The sequence below is a fragment of the Sinocyclocheilus rhinocerous genome, unplaced genomic scaffold (assembly GCF_001515625.1).
Source record: "Sinocyclocheilus rhinocerous isolate Xijiao unplaced genomic scaffold, SAMN03320098_v1.1 scaffold2000, whole genome shotgun sequence".
NCBI lineage: Eukaryota > Metazoa > Chordata > Actinopteri > Cypriniformes > Cyprinidae > Sinocyclocheilus > Sinocyclocheilus rhinocerous.
Genome location: NW_015630998.1, coordinates 702,129 through 715,879, shown reverse-complemented (window position 1 = coordinate 715,879; position 13,751 = coordinate 702,129). Strand labels below are relative to the sequence as shown.

Here is a 13,751-nt window from a genome sequence, read left to right as displayed (position 1 = left end):
TATTTTTGCTACAAAAGTGAAGGGATTGTTTAGAGCCCATGTTGCCCGGGTGACAGATTGAAATCCTGGCCTGTTCCTTTTCACGGGACCCACTTTCCATAGAAAAGGCTTCCCCTCTGAAACTCTCTGTACGGTTCTTGTCATTCCAGTACATTATGTGTTTCCCTCTTCTGTGTGGCACACAAATTCAATTTTCACATCAATTTGATCCTCATCTGCTGCATGACAAGCAGCAGCCAAAACAACAACAAAGTAGTTGCTATAAAGTTGCTTTTTGCTGTGTGTTACTGAAAAACAGATACCGAAGTCAAATGAAGTTGAATAGTTGTCAAATAACATGTTCTTGAAAAAAAAAAAATCAAGAGTTAAGGTAAATATAATAGCCTATAATGTAATATATAATATAATATAATAATTTACAGTAATAATAATAGAAATTGTATTATTATTATTATTTTAAATTTTTTTATTTGGTAATTTAACTCGTGTTGTGTGTATGTGTAAGTGTGTGGTCATCAAGTGGTGACCCAACATTTTTATGCTGCAAAAGTAAACAAACATGTTATTAGAATTAAGCCAAATGAAATGAATTATTTTAATATTGGTTTATTTTAATATTTAATGTTATATGCTGAACAGTAAAAGTCAATATTTTTCATGTGAGTGTTTTCTCTTCTCTTTTACAGTGTGACAATTATGAATATATATATATATATATATATACACACACACACACACACACAGTATATACAGTACAGTGTGTGTGTGTGTGTCTATATATATATATATATTGTTTTCATTTAATTTTAGACAGTTTAGCATGTGACACCATAGGACTTTTAATTTTCCAAAAGTATTTTATGTCAACTATGCAATATTTGACTTGCCTACATCACTAGCGCATGAACATCAGATATTATTTGTTTTTTTACAGTTTTGGAAAAAAGCGAATTTAAGGACGAGCCTCTTCTGTTTCGTTTCTTTGCCGACGAGGAGATGGAGGGTTCCAACACCAAACACAAGCCCATAAAGCACGATCTAAAAATAGTGGAGAATGTCATCGCCAAGTCGCTGCTGGTGAGAGATGTCGTCTGTAATCGCCTACAGCTAATGCCACTTACAATAGCGCACATTACCGTGAGCCCATGTGGTTTTCATCCACTCGCATGTGGCTTTTCTGCTTCGGCACGTACGGGGGGTCTGAACTCGGGCCAGCTCTGACTCTAGAGTCATCACCAGTAATTATGCTTGACTGTTTCTAAACCAGCCTCTCATTACACTTAAACATGCAGTCAACTGGTTTGACAGTTTTGGCTCATGAGAGACTGAAGTTCACATTCTAGGAGCAGCTCCAAAATATGAATTGTAATAAAATGTCACTGTATGACAAAGCCAAAGCTACTAAGTCATGATAACTGTGAAATGTGTACTCTGATTTCAGATAAAGCCAAGTGAAGGAGGCTATGGTTTCACGCTAGAAGACCGAAACAGAGTGCCCATCGTCAAATCAGTGGAGAAAGGTTCCCCTGCTGAGGTGTGTGTGATACCTTTGTGTAGGTGATTTAGAAAACAGAAATACTATTTTATTTGAGTCATAAGGTCACTCTGGTTCTCAGCTAGTTTTGCTTCAAGACCCAGATTTTACTTTGGATATCAAGTGGTGACTTGAGTTCTTGTTCAATATTTTTTATCATTCAAAAGTAAAAGTAACACTTTTGTAAAAAAACAAAAAACAAACAAAAAAAACTGACTGATATAAAAATTATAATTAAACTTTATTTGGAGTACTACTTGTGCACAATGCACATTTCTTAATATTAAGCCTAAAATGTGTTTTAATGTCACTATTGATGAGGATTATGTGATCTTTGAATAATATGGGTTTTTAAATGCAAAATATTTAAAGTGTACCTAAAGTATACTTGCAATAGTTCCACTTTAGCACAATCAAATACGTCAATATATCTTTATTTGGACTTCAGCACTACTTCTGCACAATTAAATTGCATTAAGTACAAAATTAGTTGTTCCAGTTTAGTATACCAAAAGTACAATTTTATTAAGTACATAATTATGTAAATATATTCGTAGTATACTTAGCATGAAAAAATATATTTCAAATACATTTTAGTATATTTATTTTTCACTAGTGTAGATTTCATGGTTATTTGAATTTTGTTCATTTTAATAAATTGGCTTTTCCAAGGTATTTCCTACCATAGCAAAATTAGAAAAGGGTGAGGGGTTTTAATAAGAATTTACACACCTGTTGTCAAGCTCATCTTTTAGTTTGCTTGTGCTCGATCAGACCAATTAGGCATTTAAAGATCAATTGAATCCCTAAACCTTGATAATTAACAATTAACACTCTCTATTGTGGTAATGCACATTTTGATGTTTGCGGTTGTGGGCTTATAACACAAATAGACCTCAAATCACGCCAGTCTTGAGGTTCCCTTTTAGTGCTTTAATATGTTCGATCTGTTAGATCAAACCCTGGTAAATGTGGTCAAGTGAACTGGCTCGGTTCTGACGTAGAGAGAGTAATGCTACCCAGACCTGAAGTAACTTGTGCGTCACAGTACGGGGCTCCACGCTGCATTGCATGTGGATCTGTTTCCAATGAAGAGCAGAGTGAAAAAAGGCAATAAAATCCAGCTGTGCACTTACATAGATGCAGAGCTGTCTTGTAAAAATAGCAAAATGGACTTTCGTGCTTGTAACTGAAAAAAGACAGTGGCCGAGATAGAGAGGATAAGGTAAAGAGCTATAATAAAAAGAGAAAAGTGAATGAAAAAGGGAAAGAGAAGACAACAGAAAAAGGAGAAGCTGCCCAAGCGTTTTTCTCAATGTAGAGGAAAAACATGAGCCGGAAACGGAGGACTGTGCATTTTATTGTAAGAGAAGAATGGTTATATTTATAGCTGTCAAGAGACGTGTCCAATCCATTCAGTGAAGCACAGAGTGAATGAATTACATCCACTTGAGAGCTCAGAGCAGGAAGTTGCACATGTAGATGAAAGGATTGAACCCTGCACCTGTGAAAATGAAATTTATCTATGCTTTCAGCCATCCATTCATGCACATACATACTGTACGAGATATATACATTAACCTCAAAATAGTTATTTCCCCTCAAGTATGCACAGCAAAATGAACAAAGGTGTCGTTCATCACATCAACTTCATCCAATGTGACAAACGAAACGAAAAGAAATGGTGATTTTTAAGTATTTTTTTAAACTATCTTTACAATTTTTTTTATACTATCTATACTATTTTTATACTATAGCTAAGTTTGAGGTTGGTAAGAGTTATTGATTTATTGATCACCAAGGCTGCATTTATTTGATCAAAAATACAGTAAATAATCAGTGATATTGTGAAATAACACTTTTCTATTTGAATATATTCAAATAGATGACAAAGCTATATGACAAAGCTGATTTTTCAGTGGCCATTACTCCAGTCTTCAGTGTCACAAAAAGGCAATAAAATCCAGCTGTGCACTTACATAGATGCAGAGCTGTCTTGTAAAAATAGCAAAATGGACTTTCGTGCTTGTAACTGAAAAAAGACAGTGGCCGAGATAGAGAGGATAAGGTAAAGAGCTATAATAAAAAGAGAAAAGTGAATGAAAAAGGGAAAGAGAAGACAACAGAAAAAGGAGAAGCTGCCCAAGCGTTTTTCTCAATGTAGAGGAAAAACATGAGCCGGAAACGGAGGACTGTGCATTTTATTGTAAGAGAAGAATGGTTATATTTATAGCTGTCAAGAGACGTGTCCAATCCATTCAGTGAAGCACAGAGTGAATGAATTACATCCACTTGAGAGCTCAGAGCAGGAAGTTGCACATGTAGATGAAAGGATTGAACCCTGCACCTGTGAAAATGAAATTTATCTATGCTTTCAGCCATCCATTCATGCACATACATACTGTACGAGATATATACATTAACCTCAAAATAGTTATTTCCCCTCAAGTATGCACAGCAAAATGAACAAAGGTGTCGTTCATCACATCAACTTCATCCAATGTGACAAACGAAACGAAAAGAAATGGTGATTTTTAAGTATTTTTTTAAACTATCTTTACAATTTTTTTTATACTATCTATACTATTTTTATACTATAGCTAAGTTTGAGGTTGGTAAGAGTTATTGATTTATTGATCACCAAGGCTGCATTTATTTGATCAAAAATACAGTAAATAATCAGTGATATTGTGAAATAACACTTTTCTATTTGAATATATTCAAATAGATGACAAAGCTATATGACAAAGCTGATTTTTCAGTGGCCATTACTCCAGTCTTCAGTGTCACATGATCCTTCAGAAATCATTCAAATATGCTGATTTGATGCTCAATTTTGATGCTCAAAGCATTTTTATTATTATCAATGATGAAAACAGTTGCACTGCTTAATGTTTTTGTGGAAACTGTGATACTTTTTTTCTTCAGGATTCTTTGATGAATAGAGCATTCAGAAGAACAGCATGTATTATGAAACAATGTAAAAGAATTTACTGTCACTGATTAGTTTAATGTGTTGAATAAAAGTATGAATTTATCATATTAATATTAATAAAGTGTTAAATAAGTGTTCCTTCATAAAATAAATAAATTAATTAATTAATTACAAATTAAATTTCAAACCTTTTTTTGTGAAATGATTTACTTTGAACGTGTTTGTCATAGCTTTTTTTTTTAAAATAAATAACTGTTTTATGTTTTGCTGTCTAATGTCATTCTCACATTTTTAAGTGTCCACATCATTTTGGAGCAACTGTATATCTAAGTTGAGAGGTTATTTGATATTCCTGGGTGTCTCTTGTGCAGATGGCTGGTCTGGAAGTGGGGAAAAAGATCTTTGCTATTAATGGGGACCTGGTCTTCTTGAGACCTTTCCAGGAAGTGGAAAACTTCCTAAAGCAGTGCTTCCACAGCAAAGGTCCCCTCAGAGTACTGGTCAGCACCAAACCCAGAGAGTGAGTAGAAAACTTCTCATCTCCTGTGATCTAAAGACTTTATAACACCATACAGACTATCTATAAAGCCCGATATCAATTAAATCAAGAACCCTGCCAGATAAACATCCTTTTATTGATGAATATCAGCTTGATATTTAACTGCAACTCAGAATACACAACACGCTTGGAGCAACGGCCGGGATATGTGGTGTGTTTGGCGACCAAATTGATGTCTGTGTGTCTATCTGCTCCACAGGAATGTGAAGATCCCAGACTCTGCTGACGGATTGGGCTTTCAGATCCGGGGGTTCGGGCCATCTGTGGTGCATGCGGTTGGCAGAGGTAAGAGCAAAACAGAGAGAAGGGAAGAGAGGAAAACTAGGCTGGACTAAAGGAAGTTACTAGTGCCCTTTATATCTTACTGTGTTTTTGAACCTCAGCTGGATCACAGCTGGAGCTGTAGGTACATGACTTGACTTGAGCCAGATTGAGAAGAGCATCACACACACATATATATCTATATATAGAGAGAACAAGCTGCACAGCTCTCGCTTCCTGCTGTGTCTGCAGTGCATTCTCATCAAACATGGTGAGAGATGAATGAAAAAAGAAAAACAATCCAGCTTGCTCTGTCATCCCTGAAGAGAATAAGAGATGGAAGAAGAACAGTCCCCACTTTACAACAAACAGAAGCTACTTGCATCCAAAATATGTCATTTACAAATTCAAATTCTGTATGAATCCAATTAATTTGATCATTTTATTGGGGAGAGTCCGTTTGCCTGAAGGGTTTGAAGTCTGGCTGATTCTTGTGGAAGTTAACAAGATTGCAAAAATATGTTGCCAAGACTGATATATTGGTATTTTTCAATTACCACTAAGTTTTTCAGTTTGGCTGATAAGCATCAGATGTTGGGACTTTTATTTTGACATTGCTGAGAACCTGGTCTTTCTTTGAAAAATATGATTCCTAGTGCACACAAACTTACTAGATTACTGATTACACTGTTGGTAAAAGAGTTTACTTCCTTTTTATTTGTGTTTTCAACATCTGTATTTGTGAAAAATACTATGATAAGATTACATGATAAGAAAATCACGAAGTTCCTAAGTCTAAAACTGTTTGTTTTACTAATTTGTTTTTTATCAAGTGCAATTGATTTATTTAAATTCATTCATAAATGCATAATTCATAAAATTAATTATAAAAAAACGTTGAGGAAAAATTATCTAAAACATATAGAAAAATGTAGCTGCAGAAATTATACATTTGTTATTTACTACTTTTAAATTAAACAGTGTCGTATCATATATATCGTCTTAATATTGGCCATCGGTCAACCTGCTCTCTAAGATATAAGCATCAGACATCAAAACATATCGGTTGACCACAACTTCTAACTAGCTTAATCAGTAAGACATCAGTAGTCAACCAGCTTCACTAGAAAGGCGTACACTATTTTGATGGCTAAAAATTCAGTTCTGTCATGAAAGTCTAGATAGCACAGGCTGATGATATGCACAGCGTTAAACTACTTGGCACAAACTGATTAATTCATGTTGCATATGCAGCCAATGAGCTTGCTGCTTTACATTTAAATGGTTGGTTAGCATTCACTAGAGCATTTCACAGCACACATTCAGAGTTCCTCTGAAACCCTCTACCTTCCCCAGCTCCACCTGTATAGATCTGCTACGGGTTATTTTATATGCTATTTGTTCAGCAGTATGTCTTAAATACTCACAGCTCCATATCAGCATATGAATTGGCAGTAGCAAGTTCCTGTAATTGCTTTGCAGCAGCAGCAGCAGCAATAATCTACAACAACAGCAATAACCAACAGCAACAGCAATTCAGCAGCGTAGCAGACCTATTCTGCCAAGAACAAATACATTAACATTGTCATATCTATTACCATGCTAAAATATTCGGAGAGTTGTCATGATAGATCTATGCTGACATGTCAACATGCTTTTAGCTAGGTTTTGCTTGTGCCTAAACCAGCTCTAACTAGAATAAATTGTGGAAGGTACAGTATGGACATTTATGCTAGCCTAAACTAGTCTTTTCAGCAGGGTAGTACAGAAACATGAATTTGAGTTTCTCTGCCCAGATTTAGAAGGTCAGCTGCTCCTTCAGGTGATTGCTGTTCATAAGCTCAGTGGGGAGTTATGATAATTATTACCTTGCCTAATGTGCTTTGCAGCAGCAGCAGCAGCAATAATCTACAACAACAGCAATAACCAACAGCAACAGCAATTCAGCAGCGTAGCAGACCTATTCTGCCAAGAACAAATACATTAACATTGTCATATCTATTACCATGCTAAAATATTCGGAGAGTTGTCATGATAGATCTATGCTGACATGTCAACATGCTTTTAGCTAGGTTTTGCTTGTGCCTAAACCAGCTCTAACTAGAATAAATTGTGGAAGGTACAGTATGGACATTTATGCTAGCCTAAACTAGTCTTTTCAGCAGGGTAGTACAGAAACATGAATTTGAGTTTCTCTGCCCAGATTTAGAAGGTCAGCTGCTCCTTCAGGTGATTGCTGTTCATAAGCTCAGTGGGGAGTTATGATAATTATTACCTTGCCTAATGTGCTTGCTTGTTCTTAAAAATCGCTTTTGCCTGAGTTTCGCTGGCTATAGAAGTGAGAGAGCGTTTGCTCAGGAAAAAAAGAAAAGAAATGCAGTGTAAAGACTTCAGACCATAAAGTATGATTAGAGAAACAGGAACATTTTTCAGAGGCGTGCACTTTTAATAAAGAAAAATATATTCAGTATAAGGCCTTATTTAGGAGATTATGCAAGCAAACTATGAATATTTAGTCTGTGCAGTGAAACTTCAAATGTTGGCCTATACCTGAACCAAACTAACTAGAATAAATTGTGGAAGGTACAGTATGGACATTTATGCTAGCCTAAACTAGTCTTTTCAGCAGGGTAGTACAGAAACATGAATTTGAGTTTCTCTGCCCAGATTTAGAAGGTCAGCTGCTCCTTCAGGTGATTGCTGTTCATAAGCTCAGTGGGGAGTTATGATAATTATTACCTTGCCTAATGTGCTTGCTTGTTCTCAAAAATTGCTTTTGCCTGAGTTTCGCTGGCTGTAGAAGTGAGAGAGCGTTTGCTCAGGAAAAAAAGAAAAGAAATGCAGTGTAAAGACTTCAGACCATAAAGTATGATTAGAGAAACAGGAACATTTTTCAGAGGCGTGCACTTTTAATAGAGAAAAATATATTCAGTATAAGGCCTTATTTAGGAGATTATGCAAGCAAACTATGAATATTTAGTCTCTGCAGTGAAACTTCAAATGTTGGCCTAGTCTTCAGACATCTTTTATAGGATCCACACATCATTTACAGATAAACAGGTCCTGATTTTACTGATGTTTCACTTTTCTGAAAACTAACCGTTATTTTACAGTTTAGTATCACCTGCTGTAATGCAGAAAGTGGCGCCCATGCCAAGTGGATCTGTCTGTGCTAGATGGATCCTAACATTAGGGTCAAACTGTTTCACCAACTGTCATTCACTTTGCACACTGCCATTCAGACATGAACTATGAAAGAATTGTTACTACAGAGAAAATCTGGACCATTTTTTATGCTCTGCTTATACATCTAAGTAGCTATTTATGGGTCTGCTTGTAAAAATGCTTATGAGATTGTGTGTTTAGGAGATTTGTGTTGATTTATGTTTCTCCCTTCCTCATTGTGTATGCACAAAAACATCTGTTGAGCTCAGAAAGCTCTGTTTCAATAGTGAACCGCCTCTGTCTACCAACTACATAGGCAGATACCTTCTAAAGCCCCGTTCACACTAGCAGCGACTTTTGTCGCTGCATGTCGCCATGGGCTGTCGATGAGGTTGCTAGTGGGCGTTCTCAATACTGGTTGCCTTGACAGCGAATCAGGTTTCTTGCCGCTAAGTACAAACATTTTGGAGGCAAAAGACTAAATATAATCTATGTTTATCTACAGCGCTGAGAGGAGAATGATCACATGAGCTCTACCGTCTTCTTTCCTATTGGCTGTCGCTCCCGAAAGTCGCTCTTCATTTGCATAAAGTTGAAGGATTCTGAACTTTGTCGCGTCGCTGGACACGCCCCATCCGGTCAACAACGATCGCTGTCGCTTGCTATCGCTCGTGTCGCCGGAAATCGCCAGCTCTCCATTGAAATGAATGGGATTGTGTCGCTTTGCTGTTGCGTGTCGCTTGTAGTGTGAACGGGGCTTAAGGCTGCACCCTAGCCAGCATACAATCTTAAAAGTGACCGATTTGAGACACTCTACACTGGGACACAGCTCTAAACTCCACACAAATAGCACTCCTCACAGGAGAATCAATTAAGTTTGCATGCTGTAACTTATTGTGTAAAACAGTACACAAATAACACTCTACAGAGGAGTTTGGCACCAAAATGTTGCTAACAGAATAACACTTTAGTTAGCTTAAGAATATAGTACATAAACGGCCCCCTGCAGAGGAGAATCATTTTGATGTTATCATGTTGCTAATGGCGCAATGCTCTTTTTAGCATAATATGCACATACAAATATTGAGTAAAATAGTACACAAATAGCGTTTTGCACAGGTGAATCAATAGTGTTTGACATTAGCATGTTGCTAATGGCATGATACTTCAGTTAAAATACAATGCATAGCACACACAAATATTAAGTAAAATAGTACACATAGCCCTCTAGCCAGAAGAGAATAGTTTGATGTTAGCATGTTGCTAAGCTAATGGCACAATACTCTCGTTGGCATTAATTACGAAAAGTAACCATGGTTTTACTACAAATAAAAACAAAAAAATATGGTTACTATACCCTGCTGAAAAAAAATCAGCTAAAAAGCCTAAGCTGGTTGACTGGTCTTAGCTGGTTTAAGCTGGAAGTAGCTGGTTTTAGCTGGTCTCCCAGCCTGACCAGCTAAAGAAGTGGTCAAAACCTCTCTAAAACCAGTCTGATGACCTTTTTTTTCAGCAGGGTAGTTAAACCATGGTAACCACAAATTAACCATGGTTTTGCTACTATAACCATAATTTAACCATGGTATTTGTATTAAAACTGTAGTTATACAAATGTTAACCAATACGCCAAAATACCATGGTTACAACACTTTTACTATAACCATGGTTAATTTTCGTAAGGGATAACAATACATAGAACATAAAAATATTGAGTAAAATTGTACTTGTTTACAATACTGCACACTGAATTGTTTTTATCTAAACTTTTCAATACTGAATGCTTTTGAGTACTTAATTTTGCTTGCATTGTCCATCATTTTGCATTCTGCTATTATATGCAATACTATCTTAGAATTTGGCCAAATATATCTTATCTCTCTTCCTGTTTCCCAAAAGGCACCGTTGCAGCAGTCGCAGGCCTTCACCCGGGTCAATGCATCATTAAAGTGAATGGCATCAATGTGAGCAAAGAAAGCCACGCCAGTGTCATCGCCCACGTCACAGCCTGCAGGAAGTACCGGCGTCCCACACAGGTAAGACTGCGAGCATCTCTCAGCCCCTCCATGGAAATGCACTATTCCTGATCTTTCTAAGTAGTACATTTGTATATATAAAAAACTACAAAGCACATAACAGAACCCTTTGTGATCCGGTCCGGGTCATTACCCAGCAATAATAGCAGTTATGGCTTCTTTTGCGGAACAGGGCAGGGAAGAAGGCCAGGAAGCTGGCTGGGGGTGTGAGGGATATGGGTTAAGGAATGGGCCAGGCAGGCCTGTGTTGGAGGGTAATAAAGGACAGGCTTGGCACAGACTGAAGTAGGACGATGTGGTTGGCATGCTGGCTGGACTCTGGTTTCCATCAGACATGGAAAAAGAATGAGGGGGTGCCCACCCTCCTGCTGAGCAGGGATTTGCAGTCCACCATCCAGAGGAGGGAAATGTAGGGGAGATATTGACAGAAACAGAGCTGAGGTGGATGTGCTTTAGTCTGTTAAGCATATAAAGGCCCTGATATACTCATAGCGAAGTTCTTTATCGGTCGGCACTTAGGGGTAAAAGGATGTTTGAAATACCTAAGCAGCAGTATACTGCTAAGAAGAAACAGAACATGGACTATTTTATCGATGTCCTTACTACCTTTCTGGGCCTTGAACGTGGTAGTTCTGTTGCTGTCTATGCAGGGTCAGAAAGCTCTCAGATTTCATCAAAAATATCTTAATTTGTGTTCTGAAGATGAACAAAGGTCTTACGGGTTTGGAACGACATGAGGGTGAGTAATTAATGACAGAATTTTCATTTTTGGGTGAACTATCCCTTTAAATGAAAGTTATCCATTTGCTCTACATTTAACCTCATTAGCCATTTCCACTGTCGTGCCAAAAGCGGGCGTGCTAGTGCGTTCCAGGGCCAGTTGCGTTTCCACTGTCACTTCCGGGGCTTGATAGTGCCTCGTCGGTGCTTCCTTGGCTTCCCTCCGGTATTTTTGGCCCGACGAAAACCTTGGCCCAAAGCGGGCCAGCTGGGGCCAGAGGAGTGGTTATGAACAAAGGCGGAGTTTCTCCGCATCTGGAGAGCGTCAGCGCCGCGGGTCATTTCATAAAGTTAACAGCTATAACACCAGCATTAAAGGCTTTTAAAATTATTTTAGTTCAAAACTCACTTTCAGACAGCAGCGAGTGTTTGAAATAATTTGTTTTTCCGATGTGGATTATGATCACCATACAATGATCGTTGTTTATGATCGTGGATTATGATTGTTGTTCCTGAGAGGCGTGTAAAGGGCTTGTTTTAGTGAAACGCAGCGTGATTTTGGCCTCGGTGCTATTAGCCCCGCCCGGCCCATTTAAAGCACTGGCCCGACAGTGGAAAAGCGTCTAGTGCTATCTAGTAGAAAAAAATAAGGTTTTAGCTTTTTGATTTTAGTGTCTGATGGGAGTGTGTTATCAACTCGCAAACCATGTTTTGAAAACAAGTCTGTCTGAATATGTTTCGTTGTTTCTTGTTGCAGCAAGACTCCATTAAATGGGTGTACAACAACAGTGAGAGTGCACAGGAAGACCACCAGAGAACCAATCAGAAGCCCGCCGCAGGGGAGAACGGAGATGTGTTTGAGTGTAAAGTTGAAGGTGCTGTTACACACACAAGTGCAAATACATATTTTACTGTATACACAAGTACACACTTTTTCAACCTCCCACTCTAGCCTTGATATTTACTCTTTTTCTTCTTCTTTGTCCTCTGAGACTAACTCTACAAGTCACACATCATGATAGCCTCATGCAGGATTCACAGGACATGGGAACAACTCATGTCTCATGGTTGACATTGACAGCACTGATTTTTATACTTGCTTTTGTAAATGTAGTCAATATGTTGTGATAGCAAGTTCTTAATTTTTATTCCATTTTATTTTATTTATGTTATTTTAAATATGCATTTAATTTAATTTAATTTAATTTAATTTAATTTAATTTAATTTCACTCTACAAGTCTCACTTCACTAGAATTCACAGGACATGGAAAGATTGTATATATCTAATTTACTTTGATTGAATTTAACAATTTAATTATACACATTGACAATGAAATGATGGAAATGTGATGGAAAAACTGCAACAAAGTAAAATTATTTTCTTTAATTTAAAAAAAACCAAACTATTATCATGATAATATCATCACATTTTTGCGTTTTTTGACTTCATTATAGTTATTGAACTAAAAAAAAAAACATTTTGCATTGCTGCATTTTCATCAGTAATTTCATTGACAAGATTAACACTTTTCTTCACCTTAACTGGCCTAATAAAATATAAATGGATATAATGTTTGTACAGTGATTTGGTATTTTGTTAATAAGCAGGAAGTAGACTGGTGGTCTCTAGATGAGCTTTAGCCATCAAAATATTGGCTTTGGATTATGTATGTGCTTCTTTTGTCTCTTTTGATCTGCTCAAACTAGTAACACTGACACAAACTTGTGTGTGTGTTCAACAGAAGTCATGGACAAGTTCAACACAATCGCCATAATAGATGGAAAAAAAGATCACGTCAGCCTGACGGTGGATAACGTGTATCTGGAGTACGGTGTCATGTATGAGTATGACAGCACGGCTGGGATGAAGTGTCACGTCTTGGAGAAAATGGTGGAACCAAAAGGCTTTTTCAGTCTCACGGCCAAGGTAGAATCACATGAGTCATCCCACATACACAAACCAGCCATCATCTCTGCTGTAAAGCACCAGTGAATTAATTCATACAGAAGCAGAGGTGGCGACAGGGACTGTCTTGTACATTTGTAAGGGCCTCTTCACAGTTCACGCGTAACACACAACCACTGATAGAAGCTGACAGCAGAGTATATTAAACCAAGTGTGTGTGACAAATGAAGTGGTCTTTACGACCCCCTGCTGTGGAATAAAAGGATAAACACTTTAAATCACAGAGCTTGTCGCTGTGTAGAGACTAAGGAAGGGAAGAGACATAAATGACTCAGGTGGAACTATTGCTCTTACAAAAGTATTTTTCCTGGGGTTTTTTTTTTGCTTGAATTTTACTGACTCTGGAAATATTTTTATTTGACCCCTCCAAAAATATAGGGTACAACTATTAATGTTCATTAATGTTCAATACAAACATATATATTTTTTTTACAATTATACATTTTAGGCGCAGTGAAAAGCAAATTTTTTCTTAAGGTGTGCCTTCAGCCCTGTTGTACCCTCTCTCTCTCTCTCTCTCTCTCTCTATATATATATATATATATATATATATATATATATAGAGAGAGAGAGAGAG

General features: G+C 37.2%; 1 protein-coding gene across 1 annotated transcript in view; it reads left to right on the top strand.

Annotated features, from left to right (window-relative positions):
• Positions 1-13,751, top strand: part of LOC107741010 (phosphatidylinositol 3,4,5-trisphosphate-dependent Rac exchanger 2 protein-like) — a 141,176-nt gene that overhangs the window by 66,376 nt on the left and 61,049 nt on the right. Inside the window, exons 16-22 of the mRNA XM_016553587.1 lie at positions 935-1,077; positions 1,442-1,534; positions 4,841-4,989; positions 5,228-5,313; positions 10,351-10,487; positions 11,965-12,082; positions 12,951-13,135. Of these exons, the coding sequence (XP_016409073.1) occupies positions 935-1,077; positions 1,442-1,534; positions 4,841-4,989; positions 5,228-5,313; positions 10,351-10,487; positions 11,965-12,082; positions 12,951-13,135 (911 nt within the window). The remainder of the gene's footprint in view (positions 1-934; positions 1,078-1,441; positions 1,535-4,840; positions 4,990-5,227; positions 5,314-10,350; positions 10,488-11,964; positions 12,083-12,950; positions 13,136-13,751) is intronic.